General features: G+C 48.9%; 1 protein-coding gene across 6 annotated transcripts in view; it reads right to left on the minus strand.

The window, feature by feature from the left end:
- SCYL1 (SCY1 like pseudokinase 1) overlaps positions 1-25779 on the minus strand; it is a 1795032-nt gene that overhangs the window by 1718410 nt on the left and 50843 nt on the right. For all 6 annotated transcript variants that reach the window (XM_085625549.1, XM_085625547.1, XM_085625546.1 and 3 more), the window contains exon 2: positions 2518-2658. In XM_085625549.1, the coding sequence (XP_085481675.1) occupies positions 2518-2658 (141 nt within the window). The remainder of the gene's footprint in view (positions 1-2517; positions 2659-25779) is intronic.

Raw genomic sequence — 25779 nt, forward strand, 5'->3', positions numbered from 1 at the left:
ACTGTGCCAACTGGCACTAGGCTTAGTCACAGGGGATTATATACATGACAGGGCCAATCGGCCATCACAAGCACAAGAAGTAAAAATATCACAACCAGTAACTACTGGCAAAATACTGTACTGAGCATTATCACATCAGCATTAGGCATAATCATCAGCATACCCACATTTTGCAATCTCTGTAGGCATAAACACATTATGCATAAACACGTCATAGGCATCACAAGCATAAACACATTATTCAATAGTCATGGTGCATAAATTACATTAGGGCCTTGCGCCCTCCTAGTACACTCAGGTACCAACCAGGACCCCAGGGCAACTGGCCATTCTCTGGGGCTCAAAATGCCCTCTGTCCAGAATGTCAGGGTGTAAGCTGTGGGCCTCTCAAGTAACCCTCTGGCTGCCAAAGCAGCAAAGCCAAGGTGGGCAATGCGCTGGGGGCAGGGGAGTGTATTTCACTACTTTCTTGTGACCAACAAGAAAATGCCCACGTGTTGCAGCTGCCCGCTCTCTCTCCTGGTGCAGCTGTGGCGAACAAAATGAGCACTGGCACGTATGGTGCCTCTGGAGCCCCACTCTGGGACTACTATCACCAAACTGCCCCTAAAAAGGAATGAGCATCGGCACCACCATGCCGCTTCAGTAGACGCCCACACTGCTCCACTCTGCCCCTCTCGCCGGGGCTCCTCTGGCCTTCAAAGTGCACCCTTCACCGTGGCACCTCTGGGGCAGCTCACGCACACGAAACACAGCCCCACTCACCGGGGCTGCTTCTTCATCGCTGGGGCTTCTCTTCGCTTCTCCGGCCTCCAGGGACCTGTCTCTCCGGCCGTGCACTGAACGTTCCTCTTTGCGCCGGTCACCAGGAACCCCACGGGGCTCTCCTCGTAGGTCACGAGAACCCCGGCTTAGCAACCGGCTGCACCTCTGCCGGGCTTCCGCTTCCCGGCAAAGGGGGGGGCGGAAATGGAACCTACGAGGCTCTTGGAATCTCCGAAGGCCCCGCCCACAGTCAGGCACGGGCACCAGACTTCCGTTGTTGCCGCTCGCACGAGCTCCTCCAGTGCGGGGTGGGCTCCCGGCTCCAAATAACTGCAAATGCCCGGTGGGCTCCCGCTCCTCCTCACAGCAAGGAAAGATAGTCTGTCGTCAGCCTATCGTTAATAGGTGGCATGGGTAGAGAGATAGTCTCAAAGGGGGGAGGGTAGCCCCTTCAAACAATCTGTAGAACCCATTTGTCTGACGCCATCTAGCTCCACTGGGACAGGTGATGGCATATCCTACCTCCCACTGGGTGCCCATGATAAGAGGGCAAACTAGAAGGGTTTTGAGGCTGCGACTGCGGAGGGCTCGTGGACAGACCTGACATCTGGCTGCCCGACCCAAGAGGTCTGTGGGTACCACTTCCTTGGCCACAAAGAGGCTGGAAAGCTTGAGCACAGCCGTGGCTTGGAGGGTATAGATGTGGCAGGAATGCCCTTCTGTGGCCACAAAAGGAGCGAAAGAGATTGGGAAGGCGAGGGGCCATAGAAAGGATATGCGGTAGCCCTGCTGTCCTTAGAGCACTCGAGCAAATAATCCACCTGGTCTTCAAAGAGATGAGAACCATCAAATGTCCACAAGGGACACTTAAAAATCCCCTGAAAAGCCAGCTGTTCTCAGCCAGGTGTGGCGTCGTAAGTTCACTGTAGTGGAAACTGCTCTACTCATTGAGTCAGTGGTTTCCAGTCCACAACGGATAGTGAACTTAGCTGCATCTCTCCTGTCGGCAACAGCCTAGGAGAGTATTGTCCGGGCCTCTTCAGGCAGGGCAGCACCTGCACATGAAAGCCTTAGAGCATGGGAGTAAAAGGCCAAAAGGCACGCAGTGTTCACAGGCTGAAGTGCCAGGCGGGTGGAAAAAATTTCTTCCTTAAGGTGTCCAGACTCTTGGTAGGGAAAGCGCCAGGATTTTCATTGGAGGTAGAGAGTTGGACCACCAAGCTCTCTGGGGTAAGGTCATCTGTGAGCAAATTAGGGTCCCCTTGGGCAGTGGACGCTGTGGGCAATCGTTCTGATCACAAGAGTCCCTGTGCTAGGCTTGGACCAGGTCCAGAGCAGGGCATCAGTAAAAGCTTCATTAAACAGGAAAAGCAGTTCTGAGGGGGGTCACTCCTAACTGAAGCACCCTCGTCAAGACGTTTGACCTGACCACCACAGAAGGCAAGGGGTCTTGAGGAGGTGATTGTCCTATGACCCTAGTGTCTTGCCAACATGTTTCAGCCCTTCATAGAGGCCACTTAGGTCCCGGGGTTTCCTTTAAACAAGAATTTCTTTAACAAATCCTGGCAGTCTTGGTGAGGATATTACTTTGGCCATCATCTTTCCATGAGTCTAAGCTCTAAATTTAGCCCAATTAAACCCACCAGCAATTAACGTTTTCTGTTTCCAGAGAACAAGCGGCCAATGCAAACTATCAATATTTTCAACAAACAGGAATGTTCAGAACTCCAAATTAAGAAACACATGGTCTACCTCTAGCCCATCAATGTATGCCAAGATGTTGGGGTGTCTTAGAGTCTTCAGCCGTTTGAACGCAGCCTTGGCGACCTGGGTTTCCTCATCAAAGTTAGGTTTGATTTCGTATGTAAATATAGACACTGGATCCCCGGTAGTCTACAGAAACAAAAGAGAAATTAGATAGTCACGTATCCTGCATAAGAATCTTTTTACTCTTGGTCCGAGGTATTTATTAAGGATGAAAATAGACTATGTGGTAATATTTATCTTGGTAGTTTATAGAGCTACTCTAGTTAGTTGAGATTGTTGCTTTTGAACATGTATCGCTTTACTTTTGAAACTTATTAGATTAAAAACAAAGACCTACAAAACATGCTACAATATGGAAAGTGAAAATTAATCAATATTGCAAATGGGTATTATGATTTTTCCGAAGGATATGACCAGAATATGATTGTTCATTCCGCAAATTGTGTGGAGTAAGAAGAAAAAAAAAAAACTTTGAACCACAAAGCTTTCTCATATCTAAATACCGCTGTTATTTCTATTATGCAATACTCAATTTTGAAAGCAATAACAGCATTCCATGTATTCCTAAATTTTTATTTGCTGCAGCTAACACAAAAGGAAAACATTTGTTTTACTTCTAATGGCAAACGGAATGACTTGAGAATATTTGTAGCACAGTCATTAGAAGGAAATAAACTATTTCAAGCATCAAATGCAATCTTTCCTAAACAGTAGCTCATATAATCTGAACTTGCGAACACCATCAAATTATACAATTTGGTGAAACATTACCTAAATTGCATGCCATGCAACATAAATCAAGTCACTTTATACTCACTGTAATCCATTTTATCCTAAATATTTTGATGAGTAAGTATGGCATTAAAATCTTATTTAATTTTGCCGAGAGCAGATCCTTAGTAATGTGTGTGTATATATATATATATATATCCCAAAACAACAGTTGCCTGGTGAGAGAGGGCCACGCACAGGTATGTAAATTTCTCCTCTTTATTTGATGAAGGAAAGCAAATTCAAAACAGCAGATGTGCCACGCACGAGTAAATGTCCTTCCCAACGCGTTTCATGCAACCAGCATTTCATCAGGGGCTCCGGACATCAGTGCGCAGTGAAAGCGCGGCAGTTTTCGATGTTGGCAATTAAAGGTTTTCACCCCGCCCAGATGGGCGTGGCCACCCGTGTGGCCTGTTGGTAACTGTAGTGCCAGCCTTTTCCTCATGTGAGTCGCCGTGAAATCACTGAATATTGTACCAATTAAAATCCCAAGTGGGTTGCTGTGACAACAGCCGCTGTATGCCCTGCTCGTGACATCCTTCATCGGTAATACCTGACCCAATGTCCTGACACCATGTGGCGCCAAGACTGGACTGCATAAGCAGCGGAGCTCCTCTCGCGGCTCAGGCTGCGCCGCAAATATCCCAAAACAACAGTTGCCTGGTGAGAGAGGGCCACGCACAGGTATGTAAATTTCTCCTCTTTATTTGATGAAGGAAAGCAAATTCAAAACAGCAGATGTGCCACGCACGAGTAAATGTCCTTCCCAACGCGTTTCATGCAACCAGCATTTCATCAGGGGCTCCGGACATCAGTGCGCAGTGAAAGCGCGGCAGTTTTCGATGTTGGCAATTAAAGGTTTTCACCCCGCCCAGATGGGCGTGGCCACCCGTGTGGCCTGTTGGTAACTGTAGTGCCAGCCTTTTCCTCATGTGAGTCGCCGTGAAATCACTGAATATTGTACCAATTAAAATCCCAAGTGGGTTGCTGTGACAACAGCCGCTGTATGCCCTGCTCGTGACATCCTTCATCGGTAATACCTGACCCAATGTCCTGACACCATGTGGCGCCAAGACTGGACTGCATAAGCAGCGGAGCTCCTCTCGCGGCTCAGGCTGCGCCGCAAATATCCCAAAACAACAGTTGCCTGGTGAGAGAGGGCCACGCACAGGTATGTAAATTTCTCCTCTTTATTTGATGAAGGAAAGCAAATACAAAACAGCAGATGTGCCACGCACGAGTAAATGTCCTTCCCAACGCGTTTCATGCAACCAGCATTTCATCAGGGGCTCCGGACATCAGTGCGCAGTGAAAGCGCGGCAGTTTTCGATGTTGGCAATTAAAGGTTTTCACCCCGCCCAGATGGGCGTGGCCACCCGTGTGGCCTGTTGGTAACTGTAGTGCCAGCCTTTTCCTCATGTGAGTCGCCGTGAAATCACTGAATATTGTACCAATTAAAATCCCAAGTGGGTTGCTGTGACAACAGCCGCTGTATGCCCTGCTCGTGACATCCTTCATCGGTAATACCTGACCCAATGTCCTGACACCATGTGGCGCCAAGACTGGACTGCATAAGCAGCGGAGCTCCTCTCGCGGCTCAGGCTGCGCCGCAAATATCCCAAAACAACAGTTGCCTGGTGAGAGAGGGCCACGCACAGGTATGTAAATTTCTCCTCTTTATTTGATGAAGGAAAGCAAATTCAAAACAGCAGATGTGCCACGCACGAGTAAATGTCCTTCCCAACGCGTTTCATGCAACCAGCATTTCATCAGGGGCTCCGGACATCAGTGCGCAGTGAAAGCGCGGCAGTTTTCGATGTTGGCAATTAAAGGTTTTCACCCCGCCCAGATGGGCGTGGCCACCCGTGTGGCCTGTTGGTAACTGTAGTGCCAGCCTTTTCCTCATGTGAGTCGCCGTGAAATCACTGAATATTGTACCAATTAAAATCCCAAGTGGGTTGCTGTGACAACAGCCGCTGTATGCCCTGCTCGTGACATCCTTCATCGGTAATACCTGACCCAATGTCCTGACACCATGTGGCGCCAAGACTGGACTGCATAAGCAGCGGAGCTCCTCTCGCGGCTCAGGCTGCGCCGCAAATATCCCAAAACAACAGTTGCCTGGTGAGAGAGGGCCACGCACAGGTATGTAAATTTCTCCTCTTTATTTGATGAAGGAAAGCAAATTCAAAACAGCAGATGTGCCACGCACGAGTAAATGTCCTTCCCAACGCGTTTCATGCAACCAGCATTTCATCAGGGGCTCCGGACATCAGTGCGCAGTGAAAGCGCGGCAGTTTTCGATGTTGGCAATTAAAGGTTTTCACCCCGCCCAGATGGGCGTGGCCACCCGTGTGGCCTGTTGGTAACTGTAGTGCCAGCCTTTTCCTCATGTGAGTCGCCGTGAAATCACTGAATATTGTACCAATTAAAATCCCAAGTGGGTTGCTGTGACAACAGCCGCTGTATGCCCTGCTCGTGACATCCTTCATCGGTAATACCTGACCCAATGTCCTGACACCATGTGGCGCCAAGACTGGACTGCATAAGCAGCGGAGCTCCTCTCGCGGCTCAGGCTGCGCCGCAAATATCCCAAAACAACAGTTGCCTGGTGAGAGAGGGCCACGCACAGGTATGTGAATTTCTCCTCTTTATTTGATGAAGGAAAGCAAATTCAAAACAGCAGATGTGCCACGCACGAGTAAATGTCCTTCCCAACGCGTTTCATGCAACCAGCATTTCATCAGGGGCTCCGGACATCAGTGCACATCTAAAACTGCCGCGCTTTCACTGCGCACTGATGTCCGGAGCCCCTGATGAAATGCTGGTTGCATGAAACGCGTTGGGAAGGACATTTACTCGTGCGTGGCACATCTGCTGTTTTGAATTTGCTTTCCTTCATCAAATAAAGAGGTGAAATTTACATACCTGTGCGTGGCCCTCTCTCACCAGGCAACTGTTGTTTTGGGATATTTGCGGCGCAGCCTGAGCCGCGAGAGGAGCTCCGCTGCTTATGCAGTCCAGTCTTGGCGCCACAAGGTGTCAGGACATTGGGTCAGGTATTACCGATGAAGGATGTCACGAGCAGGGCATACAGCGGCTGTTGTCACAGCAACCCACTTGGGATTTTAATTGGTACAATATTCAGTGATTTCACGGCGACTCACATGAGGAAAAGGCTGGCACTACAGTTACCAACAGGCCACACGGGTGGCCACGCCCATCTGGGCGGGGTGAAAACCTTTAATTGCCAACATCTAAAACTGCCGCGCTTTCACTGCGCACTGATGTCCGGAGCCCCTGATGAAATGCTGGTTGCATGAAACGCGTTGGGAAGGACATTTACTCGTGCGTGGCACATCTGCTGTTTTGAATTTGCTTTCCTTCATCAAATAAAGAGGTGAAATTTACATACCTGTGCGTGGCCCTCTCTCACCAGGCAACTGTTGTTTTGGGATATTTGCGGCGCAGCCTGAGCCGCGAGAGGAGCTCCGCTGCTTATGCAGTCCAGTCTTGGCGCCACAAGGTGTCAGGACATTGGGTCAGGTATTACCGATGAAGGATGTCACGAGCAGGGCATACAGCGGCTGTTGTCACAGCAACCCACTTGGGATTTTAATTGGTACAATATTCAGTGATTTCACGGCGACTCACATGAGGAAAAGGCTGGCACTACAGTTACCAACAGGCCACACGGGTGGCCACGCCCATCTGGGCGGGGTGAAAACCTTTAATTGCCAACATCTAAAACTGCCGCGCTTTCACTGCGCACTGATGTCCGGAGCCCCTGATGAAATGCTGGTTGCATGAAACGCGTTGGGAAGGACATTTACTCGTGCGTGGCACATCTGCTGTTTTGAATTTGCTTTCCTTCATCAAATAAAGAGGTGAAATTTACATACCTGTGCGTGGCCCTCTCTCACCAGGCAACTGTTGTTTTGGGATATTTGCGGCGCAGCCTGAGCCGCGAGAGGAGCTCCGCTGCTTATGCAGTCCAGTCTTGGCGCCACAAGGTGTCAGGACATTGGGTCAGGTATTACCGATGAAGGATGTCACGAGCAGGGCATACAGCGGCTGTTGTCACAGCAACCCACTTGGGATTTTAATTGGTACAATATTCAGTGATTTCACGGCGACTCACATGAGGAAAAGGCTGGCACTACAGTTACCAACAGGCCACACGGGTGGCCACGCCCATCTGGGCGGGGTGAAAACCTTTAATTGCCAACATCTAAAACTGCCGCGCTTTCACTGCGCACTGATGTCCGGAGCCCCTGATGAAATGCTGGTTGCATGAAACGCGTTGGGAAGGACATTTACTCGTGCGTGGCACATCTGCTGTTTTGAATTTGCTTTCCTTCATCAAATAAAGAGGTGAAATTTACATACCTGTGCGTGGCCCTCTCTCACCAGGCAACTGTTGTTTTGGGATATTTGCGGCGCAGCCTGAGCCGCGAGAGGAGCTCCGCTGCTTATGCAGTCCAGTCTTGGCGCCACAAGGTGTCAGGACATTGGGTCAGGTATTACCGATGAAGGATGTCACGAGCAGGGCATACAGCGGCTGTTGTCACAGCAACCCACTTGGGATTTTAATTGGTACAATATTCAGTGATTTCACGGCGACTCACATGAGGAAAAGGCTGGCACTACAGTTACCAACAGGCCACACGGGTGGCCACGCCCATCTGGGCGGGGTGAAAACCTTTAATTGCCAACATCTAAAACTGCCGCGCTTTCACTGCGCACTGATGTCCGGAGCCCCTGATGAAATGCTGGTTGCATGAAACGCGTTGGGAAGGACATTTACTCGTGCGTGGCACATCTGCTGTTTTGAATTTGCTTTCCTTCATCAAATAAAGAGGTGAAATTTACATACCTGTGCGTGGCCCTCTCTCACCAGGCAACTGTTGTTTTGGGATATATATATATATATATATATATATATATATATATATATATATATATATATATATATATATATTTCGGTTTGCGAAAATATAGTTTCTCAGATTAATTCTCTTAAACTATCAGAAAAACAAATCAAAATATCTGAAACAGGAAACCAATTATTTTTAAGTAACGACGATACACATGGAAGACCTGCTATACCTGCTCCTCATGCCTATTCAACTTTCCAGAAAATTATCAGAAATAATGACATTTTACTTTAAAAAGATACAAAACCCTACATGATAAAATGATTCCAGTAGACATCTCACTAGATCACTATAGTTGCTTGTTATGAACAATAAAGACCAGGATTTTTCAAAATATTTCTTGCCTATCTTTCAAGAGTTGCTTTACAGATAAAACTGCAAATTGCACAGTCAGAATACACCTTTCTCTGAAAGTGTTTCCCAAACTAATGAAAAAAGATGAACAAAAAGTAGAAGTTGCATCCATTGCAGTAAGTACTACTCTAGTACATCTATATTCGAGTCAAACAATATTTCATTATTCGATATAAACAATCACACGAGTCCAGCAATTAGACAATAAATAACTTAGAATTTACATGAGAAACTCGAGCAGGTTGCAGTGTTAAAATTGACAAAAATGTACCATATGACAAATAATTATCATTAAACAACTGGTTATACAAAATTATATATAAAATTAAACATTGCAGGGACCATAGCTAGAGGCTAAAAGAGAACCACTTTAATAAATCAATATATAATAGCAAACTCTTGCACTGATAATAAAACCAGCCCCATCTCAAAGAACCTTAGTACATCAAAACATTAAGATAGCATGACAGATTCAAGAAAAACGCCTACTTTCAAGAATACTTTGAAACAATTAGGCATTTGCAAAAGAAAATAAACAGCCGTCTAAATTTCTAAATACATAATCTGCTACAAATTTGTAGCTTACATTTGAATTAGAGTGACAACTTTTACAAAAAAACAAGCATTTGCAATGCAATAGGTCTCGCATGTACACAAGACCTACTGCATTAGAAATGGTAGGCATCAAGGACAACAGGAGGGAGGGCGGGGGGAGAAGGCATGGAAAACAGGAAGGAGGTAGGCAGGGGAGAATGCGTGGACAACAGGAGGGCGGGTGGGAGGGCGAGAAGGCATGGACAACGGGAGGGCGGGCAGACGGGGGGGGGGGGGGGGGAGAAGGCACTGACAACGGGAGGAAGGGCGGGGGAGTAAAGAAGGCACCAAAGCATGTCATGCCTGCAGTAGGACTTTAAAGAAAATAGTGCTTGCAGTCTAAATTCTTAGACTACAGTGTTAACGTACCATGTAACAAACGAAGTAAAGGGGCCAGTCGCCATGGGAGGTGACAAAAGAAGAGGAGGCGGTACTAAGGAGGGTCTAACAAGCCAATTGACGAATCAGAAGCCAGCATTTAGGACGGACAATGACACAAGCCAATGGTAAATATGGGCGGAGAGTGGGTGGGGATTCTATTCCCTACTCCTCTACAATAAGTCTCGCAGAGCAGCGCATGCGCGCTGGCTCGAGGCTCGACCCAATATAGAAATGGAGCAAGGTCTAGGGAGAGGATTCACCACAGGGACAGCTGCATATTGTTTTGTTATCATACTGTCCCAAAGGAAAACAAAGTTGCCACATGATGGAGACTGATCTGAAACTGTTCAAAAGCATCCGCTTCTAGGAGTATGGTACCAGATCCAAATAGGGATCCATGCTTGCAGAGGATTTAATCAGTACATATTTATGAACTGAAGGTATTAATGACTCCTCCACCTCTCTTCAGTTTCGTCTCACACCCATAAAGTGCCTTAGATATAGTGGCTTATGAAAAATAGATTGTTTCCCAAGTTAAACAAGCATTGGCATAGCCAATAGTTCTCGCCTTTGGGACCTTATAAGTTTTTAGCCATGCAGCACATTAGTCTGGGTGCTTAACATTTACAGGTTTTACTACGTGTAGCACTGGGTGGGAGATTGCAAGCAAAATAAACTTACGCCGCATGAATGAGAAGACGAAAAACTTTCCTTTAATATACAATTTTCTTTTTTAATACAAACAAAGAATTGAGGCAAGTCCCATGCTGTTCACGTCTGAGAATTAGAGGGGATTCCACAGTCATGAAAAAGGTCTGGAGATGAGGTCTCCAAAGGAGTTCGGGGCGGCCCAACATATAAAGATAAAAACACCATGCCAGCCTGCCTCAAGCGCTCCTCCCAAGCAGCCCTGCCTGCCGATCACATAATCTCCCCGTCCCCCCTGGGCCCTTGTGTAATGTAACCGTAGCTCATGTAAAGCGCTCCAATACCTTCAGGCAGAGCTTGAGCTATAGAAATCTGCATTAAAAAAAAAAAACCCGGAGGAGCCTAGCGCGCAACCAAGATGGCCGCGTAGGTGCGAGGCTCCCGAGGACCTCCGCAACCTCCTACGTTTATCCTGTCTTAATCCTGCATCGGTTGAGGGGACTGTGCCGGTGAGCCTGAGCCGAGGTGGTACCCGTTTCCCGTTTTCGAATCGGACCTCGGGTCCCGGAGTGAGCACCGATTGAAGTTTGCGGCCTACTTCTCTCCTGACCCCGGATTCGCGTTTGGGGGCGACCCAGTGGCAAAGTGAACAACAACGGCGGGCTGGGCGAGTCGCGTACCCCACACTTTCACTTTCACTTTCGCGCCCCCTTGCCGTTTTCGCAAGTGGGATCACGGCGCTCTTTGTGTTGGGGTGGCCTCGCTGGGAGACCCTGCCTGCCTGCCTGCTGTGGCCCGCTCTGCCGTCCTGGGGTGGCCCCCCGGAGCTCATGGCCTTGATTGCTTGCTCTTCACTGCGTGACTGGTGCGGGTGTGAGACCCGCGACGATGGCCACGAAGCAGGATGGGGATCGGTTGAAGGCCAAGTCAACCCGGCGTGGCGCCGCACATCAGGCCAACATCATGGACCGCTACACCCTCCCGAAGGGGTCCCCCGGCGGATCGCACAAGTCCTCCGAGTGCCCCCCGGATGCCCCGAACTTGCCCACGGATCTGTCTCTGCAAGACGTCATGAGCGCCATTGCTGAGATGAAGGCCTCGGTGGGCCAGCAGTTCGACACTTTAGCGCACAAAATCGACGCGGTCCTCATTGATGTCAACCTTGTGAGAGCTGATCTCTCTAAGACTAATGACCGGGTCGACTCTTTGGCCCACACCGCGTCGGGCCTCACGACTGAGGTGGCGGCCCTTCAAACGGAGGTGCACCGGCTCCGTCAGGCGAGTGCGCTCATGGATCGGCGCCTGGAGGACTCCGAGAGCCGGGCCCGGAGGAATAATATCCGCATCATCGGAGTGCCCGAGGGACGGGAGGAGTCGGCGGCGGATCTCTTTGTGGAGGACCTGATCACTACCCATCTCCAGCCTCGAGGGCTGAGTAAATTCTTTGCCGTGGAGAGGGCCCATAGAGTTCCCGGGGGCAGACCGAAGGTTGGAGCCCCTCCGCGGCCTCTCATTGCCCGTATCTTTAACTTTCGGGACAGGGATGCGATTTTGCAAGCTTCCAGACTGCAAGGGCCGATTAAGCTGGAGAACATGGAGGTGAACTTTTATCCTGACTTCACCCAAGCGGTCCAGAAGCAGAGACTGAGTTTCCTGGGCGTCAAGCGGCGGCTTCGAGGCATGAACTTAAAATACGCCATGCTCTTCCCGGCCAGGCTGCGGGTGGAGGTGGATGGTCGCACTCACTTTTTTGACCGTCCTGAAATGGCCGGGGACTGGCTGGACACTTTGTCTGGGGGTCATGATCGGGATGGCGGGGGGGGGGGGGCTGCGGGAGAAGATTGCCCACCGGACCGGGTCTGAGGTACTGATGCCGGGGCTCACTCCGGATGACGCGGCCACTTTCGGCCAAGCTTAGGGTCTTTTGTTTGTTGTACTCGTCTCCCCTCCTTTGGAGGCTAAGCGGGGTCTTGAGGGGGTACTCTTTCCTCCTCTAGGGGGTCTAGCTACTTCCAATTATATAGGGGCGACAGGCACACTGCAAGTTGGGGGGGCTGTCTGGGCTCATGCAGGGGTGCAGGGAGGGGGGAGTTTTGTTGGGGCGGTTGGGTTGGGGTGGGGTGGGGTATTGTTCATTTGTACCACAAGGCAAAAGTATTGTTGAGCTATTCCTAAAGTGCTCTCGGGGGGACGATTGATCGCTTTCGGCTATGATGGGGGGTAGGGGACTGAGTCTTTTGTCCTGGAATGTTAATGGACTGGGGGACAGTATAAAACAGGGTGTGGTCCTGCAGTTCCTGAAACGAATTTCACCGGATATAGTTTTTCTGCAGGAGACGCACCTCATTGGCAACTCCTTTCGTGCTATGAATCGACGGGGCTACCGCCTTCTGGCCCATTCGGGCTTCACGTCTGGTTCCAGGGGTGTGGGCATCATGGCTAAAACCTCGCTCCCATTGGAAGTTGATGAGGTGCTCCATGATGACAGGGGACGTTACACGGTTCTGGTGGGTAGAATGGAGGGCAGAGTGATTGTTTTTGTTTCTGTCTATGTCCCGCCAGGGTTGCAGACGACTACTTTTGCGGATCTGGGGCGCCTCCTCCTTGGCCTTCCGGAGGGGATTCTAGTGGTTGGGGGGGGATTTCAACGCGGTGGTTTCCGGAACTGAGGACCGTCACCCCCCTAGGGATCTCCCCCGTGCCCAAGCGTGGTTATCTGGCCTCTTGGATACTTTGGGGCTGGTGGATTGTTGGCGTTTGAAACACCCTACGCAGAAACAGTACACCTTTCATTTCGGGGCCCATGGCAGTCTCTCAAGGCTAGATTATGTCCTGGTGCCGGCGGCGCATGCGGGGAGGATCGGGGAGGTGCGCCATTTGGCGCGGGGTATTTCAGACCACTCCCCGCTCCTGTTGCACTTCGACATTCTCCCGAGGGGGGAGGGTAGGGTGGTCCCGATTAATCCCTGGTACCTGCGTGACCCCACCATTCGCGCAGAGTTGGTTAAATCCCTTAAGCGATATTTTGACGATAATGTGGGGTCAGTGTCATCGGCGGTCTCCCTGTGGGAGGCTTTCAAGACGGTACTCCGGGGGGAGGCCCTGTCCCTTATTTCCCATTCCCGGAAGCGCGAGCGGGAGGAGGTGACCCGTGTTGAAACTGAGATAACCGAGTTGGAGGGTGACCTAGAATGTGGGGTGACGGATGACAAACTACATGTTCTCCGACTCAAGCAGGCGGCCTATAAGGCCCTCGTCACGGAGGCGGCCAGGGGCCTCAGTAGAGAGCAACAGGGGAGACTGTATGATGTGGGTGATAAGGCTGGGAAACTGATTGCGTGGCTGGATAAAAAGGAGAGAGCGAGTCGAGTTGTCCCGTCGCTTGAGAAACTGGATGGTGTGTGTGTCACTGAACCGGAAGAAATTGTTGATTGCTTTGCAGAATATTTCCGTGGGGTGTATTCCCCGGTGTCCTCCCGCTCAGAAGTGGATTCCCATGCCCTGCTCAGGGATATCGCGCTGCCTTCCCTTTCGGAGGAGGACAGAGTATCGTTGGATGCCGCCCCAACATCTGAGGAAATTGCCCTCGCCATACGTTCGGTCGCTTCCGGCAAAGCCATGGGTCCTAATGGTCTTCCTATCGAATTGTACAAGCTGCGACCGGATACGCTGGCGCCGCATCTCCGTGCTATGTTCCTCGCGGCCCGTTCGGCGGGCTCCCTCCCGCTAGACCAGCGTCTGGCTACTATCGTGGTTATTCATAAGGAGGGGAGGCCGCGGGACCGGGTCACGTCCTACAGGCCCATTTCGCTGCTGAATGCGGAACCCAAAATTCTCGCCAAGGTGTTGGCCAATCAGCTGGTTGGCGTGGTGTGCGATCTGATTCACCAGGATCAGTCCGGTTTTATCCCTCATCGCAACACTGCGCTCAACCTGCGGCGCTTGCATGGGGTGCTCGAGCGTGTCCCGTTCCTACGGGAGCCGGCCATTTTGGCGTCCCTGGACGCCACTATGGCGTTTGACACACTTGAGTGGCCATATATTTGGGCGACACTGGCGAAGTTTGGGTTTGGCCCGGGATTCATCGGTTGGGTGAGATTGTTGTATTTCGGACCACTGGCGCAGGTGGCTGTGAACGGTAGGGTGTCGGCTCCGTTTGAGCTGGGCAGGGGCACGCGGCAGGGCTGCCTGTTATCGCCGCTCCTCTTCGCGCTTGCCTTGGAGCCCCTGGCAGAGTGGCTGCGGTGGCATCCTATCCGTGGTCTCCGATGGACCCCCGAGTATGAGGACCGCGTATCTCTTTACGCAGATTATATTCTTTTGTACCTGGCTTCCCCGCGTAAATCGCTGATAGTACTGGTTGATGTATTGCACTCATTTGGCCTCAACTCCGGCCTAGTCATCAATTGGGCTAAATCTTGTGTGTATGTCCTCTCTGGGGAGGCTCCTATCCTTCCGCGGGGCTGTCCTATCCAGATTGCTCCGCGGGGATTTAGGTACCTGGGTATCTTCATTACCCTGGACGCGGAGACCTGGTATAAACAGAACTTAATTCCCCCCCTCCAGCGCCTGAAGGATGATGTCGCGCGTTGGAGGCGCTCGCCGCTCGGCCGGGCGGCATTGTTTAAGATGATGTCACTGCCACGTTTCCTGTACGCCTTACAGAACACAATGGACGTTGTCCCGGCGCGCTACTTTCGCGAAGTGGAGAGTTTGCAGCGCCGCCTGTTCTGGGAGGGTAGACCGCGTATCGCCCTGGCGAAGCTGACGCTCCCGTGGTACGACAGGGGGGTTGCCCTCCCAGACATCAAGCGATATTACTGGGCCTCCCAGCTGGCTGCGATAAATCACGGCCTTAACGGGCCCGCTCTAAACCCGGCCTTTGAGATGGATAAAATGTTACTGCCGGGCGGCGACTATAATCGGGCGCTTTATTCTAGCTCGCTCGACACACGTCTGACGGGCCCCACGCGGGTCATGGTGCGAGTGTGGCACGCGGCTAACTTGGCGATGGGGTGGAAGGATCGTTTGACTCGGGCGACGCCACTATACGCTTCTGAGCGGCTGGGCTCCCTGTGGACCTTGAAGGGCTTTGAGAAGTGTGACATGATAGGCATCAGCAGGGTGGGCGATCTCTGGACGAGGGGGGGGATTCAAAACGTTCGATGTGCTGCAGACGGAATTCCAGTTGCAGGACAGGGAGTACTTTCGATATATGCAGATCCGTCATGCGTTGTGCTCCGTATTCCCGGACGTTGCCTCCATCCCGGAGTACTCCCCTCTGGAAGATAGAGTGCTAGATGGGCATGTACCGGACGGCACGATTTCATTAATTTACAAAAAACTCATCAATGATCGCTCGGGACTGCTGACTGGCCTTCGTGAGGCGTGGGGGGCTGATGGATTGGAGCTGGATGACGAGGACTGGGTGTCTGCGGTGGCCTCCCCGAAAGAGGTGGCCATACCGGCTCGCCTTCGTTTCGTCCAGCTCAAGATACTCCATAGGGTCTATGTTACGGGGCCGAGTCTGATGCGTATGGGCTATGCTGTGGACGCGTTGTGTAAGCGTGGGTGTGGTTCTTTGGGGACCTTTCTCCATATTTTGTGGGAATGCCCGGAGGTGGCGCGATTCTGGCGTGGTGTGCATGAGGTTTTGCAGGCAGTTAAGCATGTGCCGCTGCTGCCCGAGGCGAGGAGATGTCTCCTGAATGTGTGAGAGCCAACCGACTACTCAGTGCCGCAGACGTGGTGGGTGACTCTGGGATATATGGTGGCCAAGCGTGATATTGCGCAATTGTGGGGTTCCCAGAGGTCACCGACTGTCTCGGCGTGGAAGGACAACATGGATTGGTGTATGTTTCGGGAAAAGGTGGTGTATGTTGCGAGAGGTAAGCCTGGGAAATGGGTGAAAGTGTGGGGCCCCTGGAACGCCTACCGTGGGGGCATCTGTACCCCGCCGCTGATGCCTGATCCGTCACCGGCCCCGTCTCCTTAGCCTGCTTGTCTTCCTGGTTCTGGGCATTGAGTCCACTTTGTCTCCGTCCCGACCTATCCCCCCCTTGATATTCCTGTGTATCTGTAGGGTCCCCCCCAGGGGAGCACATGCTATTGTTTCCGATTGTGGGTTGCCTTGTGGACTTGTTTTTTCGTTATTTATATAAAAATGAAACCGTTGTGTGGGGTCCGGATGGTGTGGCTGCCAACGCTTCTCTCAACTCCTGTGATCTCACTTCTGCCGCAGCGTGTGTTCTACTGTTTGTATTATATGCTCTTTTTGTTTGCTAGCGGCCGGCCTGAAGGTTGGAGGCCCATCTTTGTATATCTTTTGGATTCTGTAATAAACGGTTTAAAAAAAAAAACAAAAAAAAAAAAACCCAAGAAGCACGAGCAATAAGGAGACGGAGAGGGCAGGGCGAGTGAGTGGCCGGGATGTGTGGGCGAGGAGAGAGGCGCGTGCGCTTAGGAGAGCAGTCTTCACTTTAAGCACTGCACTCATGCTTGTGGCATGCTGCTGCTCACTCCCGCAAGGTGGATGCCGCCACAAGCACGAGTGCAGTGCTTGAGAAGTGAAGACCGATGGCTAAAGGCCCTCCTATGCAGTGCATGCGCGCTGCATAGGCGAGACCTAAAAAAAGAGACAGGTGGAAACGCCAGAACTAATCTCAAACTCCTGTTTACACTCTTGATGCGTTCCGCTCAGTTGTTCTGCATCACTGCCGAAGAAGGCGAGTAATCTGTCTTGCCACGCCCCAAAAGGGACCGTCCAGCTTAAAGTGCGTGGCCACGTCCTCTCCGTGCGAGAACACAAATACCAGACGCGTTTCTTAATTTAATCACCTAATTATTTAGGAGAAAACTGACTTTCTGCTTGCTGTGCCTCGTTCCTTTCTTGGTAGGGTGGCTGGACAAAAGAACACTCTGGAACGTGCTGGGCGAGCCCATGGAGGGTGCACAACCTGCTCACGGTCACACTCGGCGTCTGCAAGCAGCTCTGACCCTCTGTAGCCTTTGCAAACCTAGGCAGACCCCTATCGGGAAGACAGTGTCACGGATGGAAAAATGCGTGATCTTGTGCGGGGGGCAAGTGAGAATGTATAGGGGCCTAATGGGTTGCCATGACAAGGTCACAAGACAAGCAGGCCCGAAGGTTAAACCCAGAGCTCGGCCTGTTTACAGGCTTCGCCGCCATTCTCCGACAGCTCTTTGAGCAACTTAAACAAGCAGAGGGAGCTCTGACTGACCTCTCAGAATAGGAAAGAAGGCAAAAAAGAGGTCTCTACTCATCTGCCTCTCGCACCCATCCACTCACACTTCCTGTGCTTTAACACACTCCTGCAAAAAACAGAGCTTCCAAATTAGCTCCCTCTAAACCGCACAAAAAGGGCGAAATAGCCTCATTGGCTCATCACAAGATGGGCTAGTAAATCCTGTTGCACTGCCTTAGCGAGGGGATAGTGCATGGAATCTCTCATTCAGCCGTAGGGGGGGGGGGGTTATGTATATATATTCACTGGAAAAACCATAGGTTTCAGGGGTGTTATGGTTAGCTGGACTTTTCACTCGTACAAAACCATTGAAATTCCCCCGTTATAGTTAGTTCAGCTAACTATAACTCGCGCACCCGCAATGCACTGCTGATGACGCCACATATTACATCACTCATGACATGGCCAGTGACATCACTCATGACATCACTGATGACTTCTCAAATGACATCACTGATGACATCATCCAGTGAATGTGTGTTTTTCTGAAAATTACATATGTTTTATATATGTATATCTCAAGGTCGATGGAAGAATAAATGGGTATATAAGTGTCTAAATGGATGATTTGCTTTTGAAAAATTGATTGTATAACTGACTGATTAAGTGTATCTTCGTGAATACATGGCCTAGTGAGTAATGTTTAAATAAGTAAATATCTGTATCAGTCCCTCACTTTGTGTACAAGTGGCTGCATGGGTTGGTGAGTAGCTACATGAGTGTCTATATAGGCTATTAGTTGGTTTTTTTGAGTATCAGTATGAGTGTCTTAGTGTCTGTATGGTTCGGTGGGGGGTATTACATAGTGCATAGGTGCATGAATGACTGACTCACTGTTTGTATGTATTGAAGACAGCATGTGTGCATGACTGTATGGGTGGAGGAGTGTGTGCATGGGTGTGTTAGTGAGTGAATGACTGTCTCAATAGTGTCTTTATGAGTAACTACATATGTTTTAAACTAGTATATGTGAGTATTGGTGTATATAAGTGAGTATATGTGAGAGTGAGAGATTGAAAGAGTTCCTGTATGAATAAGTATGTGTTTCTATAAGTGATTGTTTAAAAGACTAAGTATGTGTAAGTTTCTGTAGAAGTAAGTGTGGTGGTGTGTGTATAACTGTATATGCAAGTAAATGGATGTTTGATTTTTTATTAGCATGAGTGACTATGTGTGAGAATAACTCTATGGATGAGTGGCATTGTGTAACAGGATGTATAGGTGTATGAGTACATATGATGAGTGAGTACATGTATGAGTGACTGTATAGGACTGTTGGTGAATGAGTGGATGTGTATGTGGATCTTAGAATTACTGAATAGGTTGTTGAAACTGGTATTGGTATGTCCATTGTTTTGAAAATTTTAGTTTCTATTTTTGAATGTGTGTATCAAAGGTTATATTAGGGGGAGAGGAGGTCTGCCACTCTATCACAAGGAAGATGTCATCAGTGATGTCATCAGTGATGTCATTTGAGATGTCATCAGTGATGTCACAGACCATGTCATGAGTGATGTAATATGTGACGTCATCAGCAGTGCATTGCTGGCGCGCAAGTTATAGTTAGCTGAACTAACTATAACGAGGGAATTTCAATGGTTTTGTACGAGTGAAAAGTCCAGCTAACTACAACGTCCCTGAAACCTATGGTTTTTTCAGTGAATTTCTAAGGTTTTTTAAATGCTATTTCCTAACTATAACGTGCCTGAAACCTATGGTTTTTTCAGTGAACTTCAAAGGTTTTTCAAATGCTAATTTCTAACTATGCCTACAGAGATAGGACATGTGAAGAAAGAAGAAAAAACGCACAGAAAGAAAAAAAGAAACGCAGAAAGAAGCAACAGAAGTCCTCAAAAACGAAGAAAAGTGCAGGAAGAAGGATAACGTGCAGAAAGAACAAACAGAAGAGCAGAAAGAAGCCTTGTTGCAAAATCATCCTGTACCCTCAACTTTTTAAGACGGATACTGGTGGTAACTGAGTCTGACTAACCAGTCCTAGAGCCAGTGCTATGTTAAAAGACACTCAGAATACAGTGAAAACACCTACATACACTAGGGAACACTATGCGTTGGGGTCCCCCTGTGACTAGCATGACCTCCTCTGTAAGCCCCTAGTATATTAGGGCAGAGGATTAAAACTACCTCTTAAAACGCGCCACAGGGCGTGTTTGCACACGTCACCTCAGGCCCCGTCCCCTCCCTTCCCCACTGTGTAAACACGCCCTGTGGCCATTTTAAGTTGGGAGATTAAGTCCCCTTGAATCCTGAGGGTCCCACTAGCCCACTAGGTACCTCCAGTAAGCGCCACAGAGCTGCGTTGAATAGAGGTGTAAAAAGGGGGGTGGCCTTAGAACACCTGTCTGCAACGCAGCTCCCTGGCACATACTGGAGATACCTGTTGGGCTAGTTGGCCCTCAGGGACCCTCAGTACTGAAGGGGAATTAATTCCCCAACTTACAACTGGCCTGGGGGGGCGTTTGCAGAGTGCTGTAAGGAGGAGGCGTGGCCTCCGGCGCAATGCTGGTCTTTTATTTATTTAAGAAGGAGGGCTGTGTGGCCCCCCTTCTTTTTCTAATGTATTGGCCCTGGGGACCCCATCCCCCAGGGCCTGCACCCTAATTGTTTTTGTTGAAAAAAATTAATTTGGCCCTCCCAAGGCCTTAATCGGCCCCGGCGACCCCAACCCCCGGGTCATGGGCTTTTTTTTTTTTTTTAATTCTTTAGGAGGGGGGCTGTGTTGGCCCCCCCTCCTCAGGCCACTTATGACCCCGGGAACCCCATCCTCTGTGGCCGGCATTTGTTTTTTATTATTTTAAAAATATATATATTTATAGAAACACCTAGGACATGCTGGACAAACCGTATGTACCTATCACCATGACGATTTGCGTAATATTTATTAAAAGGCGACTATGCATACAATGAATCCACGTGGAATGTATTTACACCGCTAGTGAAGCTCTGACGTGTCTGGCGCCCTACCGTGCCTAATCCCTGCGCCCCCGCCGGTGGGTACTCTCCAAGTAGACACCCTTGTCGTTTATTTATACAAACATGGGTAGCTATTGACGGGCATATTTAATACACACGCACACTAAGCCATTCAAAGGGGATTCGACAAAAATTCGACCAAACTATGCAAGAAACTCCCCTCACGGTTAATAAAATACACATCCACCGCCGGATGTGTAATACTTTTTATTTTACTCTCTGGAAAGGAGACAAACCTCACTTGAGAGTCACAGCGTGCTCCTGGCTGAGCCCAATGCTGTGTTACACCCACCAGTGCCTGCCGAGTGCCACACACCTCTGTGTTGTATTCCACCAGCTAGTGCGTATGCTATGACACTCTCTAGCCCATGTGCACTGTAACACCACCCCGTGAATATGTCATGCCACACTTGTCTTCGCACGGGTTATATTGCCCCATCTAACGTGCCTTTCTCGATGCCTATGTTATAACGCACAGCGCTATGCCATACATATTACAATCTGGGATCCATATCTTTGTCACAGTGCACATGCAACGTTACACTTCCCAGCACATATTTTATATTACAACTTTAGAGACTAGTTAGGTTACACAACACTGCCCTGTGCATATTACACTCCAAGGCGCATATCGCATAGCACGCGCTAGTGCCTGTGCTATCTCGCGCTCTCCAATGAAGCTGTCATTGCGCACAATGTATTGCATATTATATTTCACGCCCCGGTTCATCTTATATCACACTTTTTGGTGCATAGTTTATACCATACACTATATCTAGTTTTCATTTTCAATCATGCTCTCAGGACTATGTTCTATATAACACTGCGTCCACCTACCCTTTTCACGGGCATTACATTTTGCGATGGGGGTGGAGGGTCAGGGGATGTTTCTGCCAAGTGAGCCCGGAGTCACAGTCACAAACGTCCTCTTCTTCCTGAATAAAAGTGAGATTATGCTGCATACTTGTTCATATTTTAAGTAGTTCACACCGACACATTTTAAAAACAATCAAGTTCCTAATACCCACATTCTTTGAACAGTTAGCTTACTACCCCATCCACCTCCTCCCTATCCTCGGTTGTCTGAATCCATGGACTAGCCTCCTCCCTCCTGCCATGCACGGTCTGATGTGCTGCCACTGCCCTCAATTTAGCATGATGTACCAGTCCACTCCTCCTGCCCTCCATTGCCCAATTCTATGGCCCATCATTGACCTCCTGCTTAGCCTCTGTGCTTAGCTTGCTGGCCCTATTCTCCTTCCCCCTGCCCTCCGATGTCTTTGTGCATGCCCCTGCTCCATCCTTTTTGCCCACCATGTTCCATGGACCTGCCACTCCTATCTACTCTGAGTGTTCTGTTGAGCTGCCACTCCCCTCCCACCTGCCTAGCATTGTCAGATGACTATAACCTGTCCCTGCCTGTCCACATGCCATGCCCCTATCCCCTTCCTCCTGTCCACCATGTTCCATTTTACTGCCACACCCTTCTGCCCTCCCTGGTCTGTTGTGCTGCAACTGCTCCTCCTGCCTGCCCTGCGCGGTCTGTTGTGAGGCCCCTTCCCCTGAACTCTCTTGTCTGTGCCCAGGTCCTGACCCTCCCTTCTATCCTCCATGGTCCTTTGTGCATGCCCCTGCACCCTCCTTCTTGCCCATCATAGCTATTGTGCTGCAACTAACCCTCCCGCGTGTCATGCATGGTCTTCTGTGCTGCCATGGCCCATCCCACCTTCCCTGTGTGGTCAGCTAGCTGCCCCTGACCCCCTCCCACCTTCCCTCCATGGTCTGTGTGTATGCCATCATAGTCTCACTGTTGCTTTCCATGGTGTGTCTTGTTTCTAGTACCCATCCTGCCTGACCTCCATGGTCATCTTGCTGCTCCTGCCCTGCCCCCTTGCCCCCAGCCCTCTTTTTCCATGTGCAGACCCCTATTCCCTCCCTACTGGCTTGTCTGTTCCATTGTAATGCCCCTGATCCGTCCCTCCTGCCCTTTATGGTCTGTTATGCTGCAGCTTTCACTCCTGTCTGTCCATTATGGTCAGCTAGCTACCATTGCCTCTTTCCCCTCTGTTCTCTGTTGTCCATGTGCATGGTCCTGTCCCCTCCCTTTTGCTTTCTATGGATTGTTGTGCTGCACTCCCGTCCCGCATGCCCTGTGTGGTGTATTGGGCTGCTGCAAACCCTGATGCTTGCCCTGTAGGGTCAGTTTGGTGCACCTCTCCATGTCCCTCCTGTCCTCTGTTATCCGAGTCCATGTCCCTACCCCAATTCCTCCTGCCTACCATGATCCAATGTACCATACTTGCGAACATTTTGAACTTGGTAAGAGGGAGATTTTGAAAAGAAAACTGGGGTATTGATTTCCCCCTTTGAGTTACATTGAAAAAGAGGAGATTGTAGACAGGAGACAGATCAAATAAAGTCCATTTGAGCTTAAAAACATTGGACGTTTCCTGGCTGTAACGGGTCTGTTGGCATGTATGGTTGTACTACCACTGCCTCTTCCTTCTGCCCACAATGGTCTATTATATTGCCAGAGCCTCTCTTGCCAGTCCTGTATTGTTGGTTTATTGTCCCTGCCCCCCTTACCACTGCCCTCCATAGTCTGTTGTGCTGCCACTGCCCTTCCTGTCTGCATAGTGTGGTCAAATTCTTGCCTCTGCACTCTCCTTCCTGCCTTCAATTTTCAGAGCCCGTGCCCCTGGCCTCTGCCTCTCAACAGTATCCCAATGAACAACTAGATTGCTAACATTCTATATTTATTACAAAAGTGTGGAACGCCTGACGTCATCTTGATGTAACCAAAACTGTAATACCTAGAGCATTTCCTTTAGAAATTACATATATGAGAGGGTCTTATTTGCATCAAAATTATGGTTAGTGCTCTAAAAAACTAAAATAAGGACATATTTTCTGAGTTTTCAAATAGCGACAAAGAACTTTTAAACTATTTGTTATCTTTATGTTTTTTTATCCAGTTGCCCACTTGATTTAATGTTGCACCTAGGGGAGAGGATGTGGTGTTACTTCCAGAGCTGCAGACTTTGCAACTGGGAAACCAGGTTGGAGTTTCTGCTTCAGCTCAACATTCTGTGATTCTGGTCAAATCACTTAATCTCCCCATGTCTACAACCAAAATGAATTTGATCTTGTGTGATGTAACCAATGCTCATGTAAAGCACTCCAATACCCAACAGGTCTGCACTATATAAAACTGCAAATACACAAAAAATAAGTGTTTTGCACACTTCTGTCATTGGACTAAATGTGGGCTACAGCTGGGTGATATTTGTGCTGCATTTGGCCTCTTTTGTCTCTGGTGGCCATCTTGGGAGATTATTTGTTATGAAGTTTCCTAATTTCCTCATTTACTGCAGTCTCCTCAGTAGGAAATGCTTTCAGTTTTTTACTTTGATTCCACCAAGAAGGCATTCAGATGTGACACACATTTGCCATAAATTTAGAATGTTAGCACTCTAGTTGCTTATTAGATCACTGTAGTAAAGCTACTGCTCACCAGGGAAGTCTGCTGCTGGTATTGAAAGTGCATGTTTCAGTCTGCATGTCAGAGTTTTGTAATGAAATACAAGAGGATTTGAGTAGTCACTCAAAATGTGCCCTCATTTTTCTTTCTGCAGCACTAATCATACTTTCTATGGCAAAACAAACCCCCTCATTTTGTTCCTTTTTAAATTAAATGTTTTAAGAGTTACCACTTTATTCCAATCAAGATGGCTTCAGGTGTGCAATACGTTTGTCATAAGTAGGACTATTAGCGCTCTAGTTGTTCTTTAGAACACTCTGGGAAGCTGCAGTAGAACACAAAGGAATCAACTGACAGTCTCTGCCCTTGTTGGATGTACATGTTTTACTGAGAATGTCAGACTTCATTCTCACATGACTGAGAAAGATAATGTGAATTTACAGAAAATATGCTGTCAGTTTAGCTTATAGATCACCTTCCAAACCTCTGTGGGAAAAGCATGAGAAAATAGTTCTCTCAAACATGATTCATGATATCACAGCAGAAGGCTTTTTCACATGGTAAAATCACCTTAGACCACACCACAATTCCTAAAATGAGTATGGTACCATCAACAAATGATTTATAATGTAACTAAAGTCTTAAAACCTTCTATTAACTGCAATGCTTTTTAATGAGGTGCTATCATGTATATTGGTGGGTTTATTGCCACCAGCATTCATTAATGCAAATGGGGCAATAAACCCACCGGAGGGTCAAAATTAATAATGAAGGTACTACGAGTCCCAGAACACTGAGCGGTGCAACACGCCCACTGGAGGGCGTTCCACTAGAGGATGTTAGAAAAAGAATAATGACTCTCACCTTCATCTCTATTGCCTCCTTGCATGCAACGCCCGTGATCAAGGAATGAAGTGTTCCGAAACGCGTAGGGCTTTTAAATTGAACGAGATGCTGCCTGCTGATTGCCGGAATAAAGGACGATGTCAATAATAAAGCGGAGTCCTGCTGTCTCCTTGTGCGCGTTCTCAACTTGGGGCAACTCTTTTTGTGAAATATATATATATATATATATATATATATATATTACCTACTGGCGGTCGCCAGTAGGTAGTTATAGTTAGGACCCCTTTTCCATAGGAAAACCTCAACATTCTATTTTGAATAACTTTGGCGCCGGTCGATGAATCCTCGCGAATTTCTCAAAATAGGTGGGGCGCTACGCTCCGCTCCTACCCTGAAAGTCTCGGGGGGATTCGTCAAGCGGGGGTTGAGATAAAAGGGGGGTCCCAAAACGCGTTTTTCCCATGCATTTTTCCATAGGACCTTTAGAACGAGCTACAGCCCGAACGGCTCAACAGAATTACTAGAAATTTGGCAGAGAGGTAGTCCCTAGGTCAAGGAAGTGCCTTTTGTAGGTTTGGTGTAAATCTGTTCAGTAGATTCTGAGAAAATAGCCTTTAAATCAATATATATATCTGAGCCCGCTTACGGTACGCTTACCGTACGCTTACCGTAAGCGTACGGTGGCGTGCGCGAGCGCGATTCTGATTGGCTCTTAGATCTTAGTAAACATTCGAATCGGCCGAAACCAGGAAGCGGCGTCCGCCATTTTGTCTCTCGCATTGAGAGTTATTTCTCAAACTTGATGCCCAAAAACATGTTACGGGGCATTTTTGACAACTCCCTCCCACACAGTCATGTTGAGGGAGTCCCCAAACATCCCCCAAGAGCAAAAACGGTTTTATTTTTTTTTCGGCAATTTCGCAGAGTACGCTTACCGTAAGCGTACGGTAAAAAAACAAAAAAAAAAAAAAACACT

Source organism: Triturus cristatus, chromosome 9, assembly GCF_964204655.1.
Source record: "Triturus cristatus chromosome 9, aTriCri1.1, whole genome shotgun sequence".
Lineage (NCBI taxonomy): Eukaryota > Metazoa > Chordata > Amphibia > Caudata > Salamandridae > Triturus > Triturus cristatus.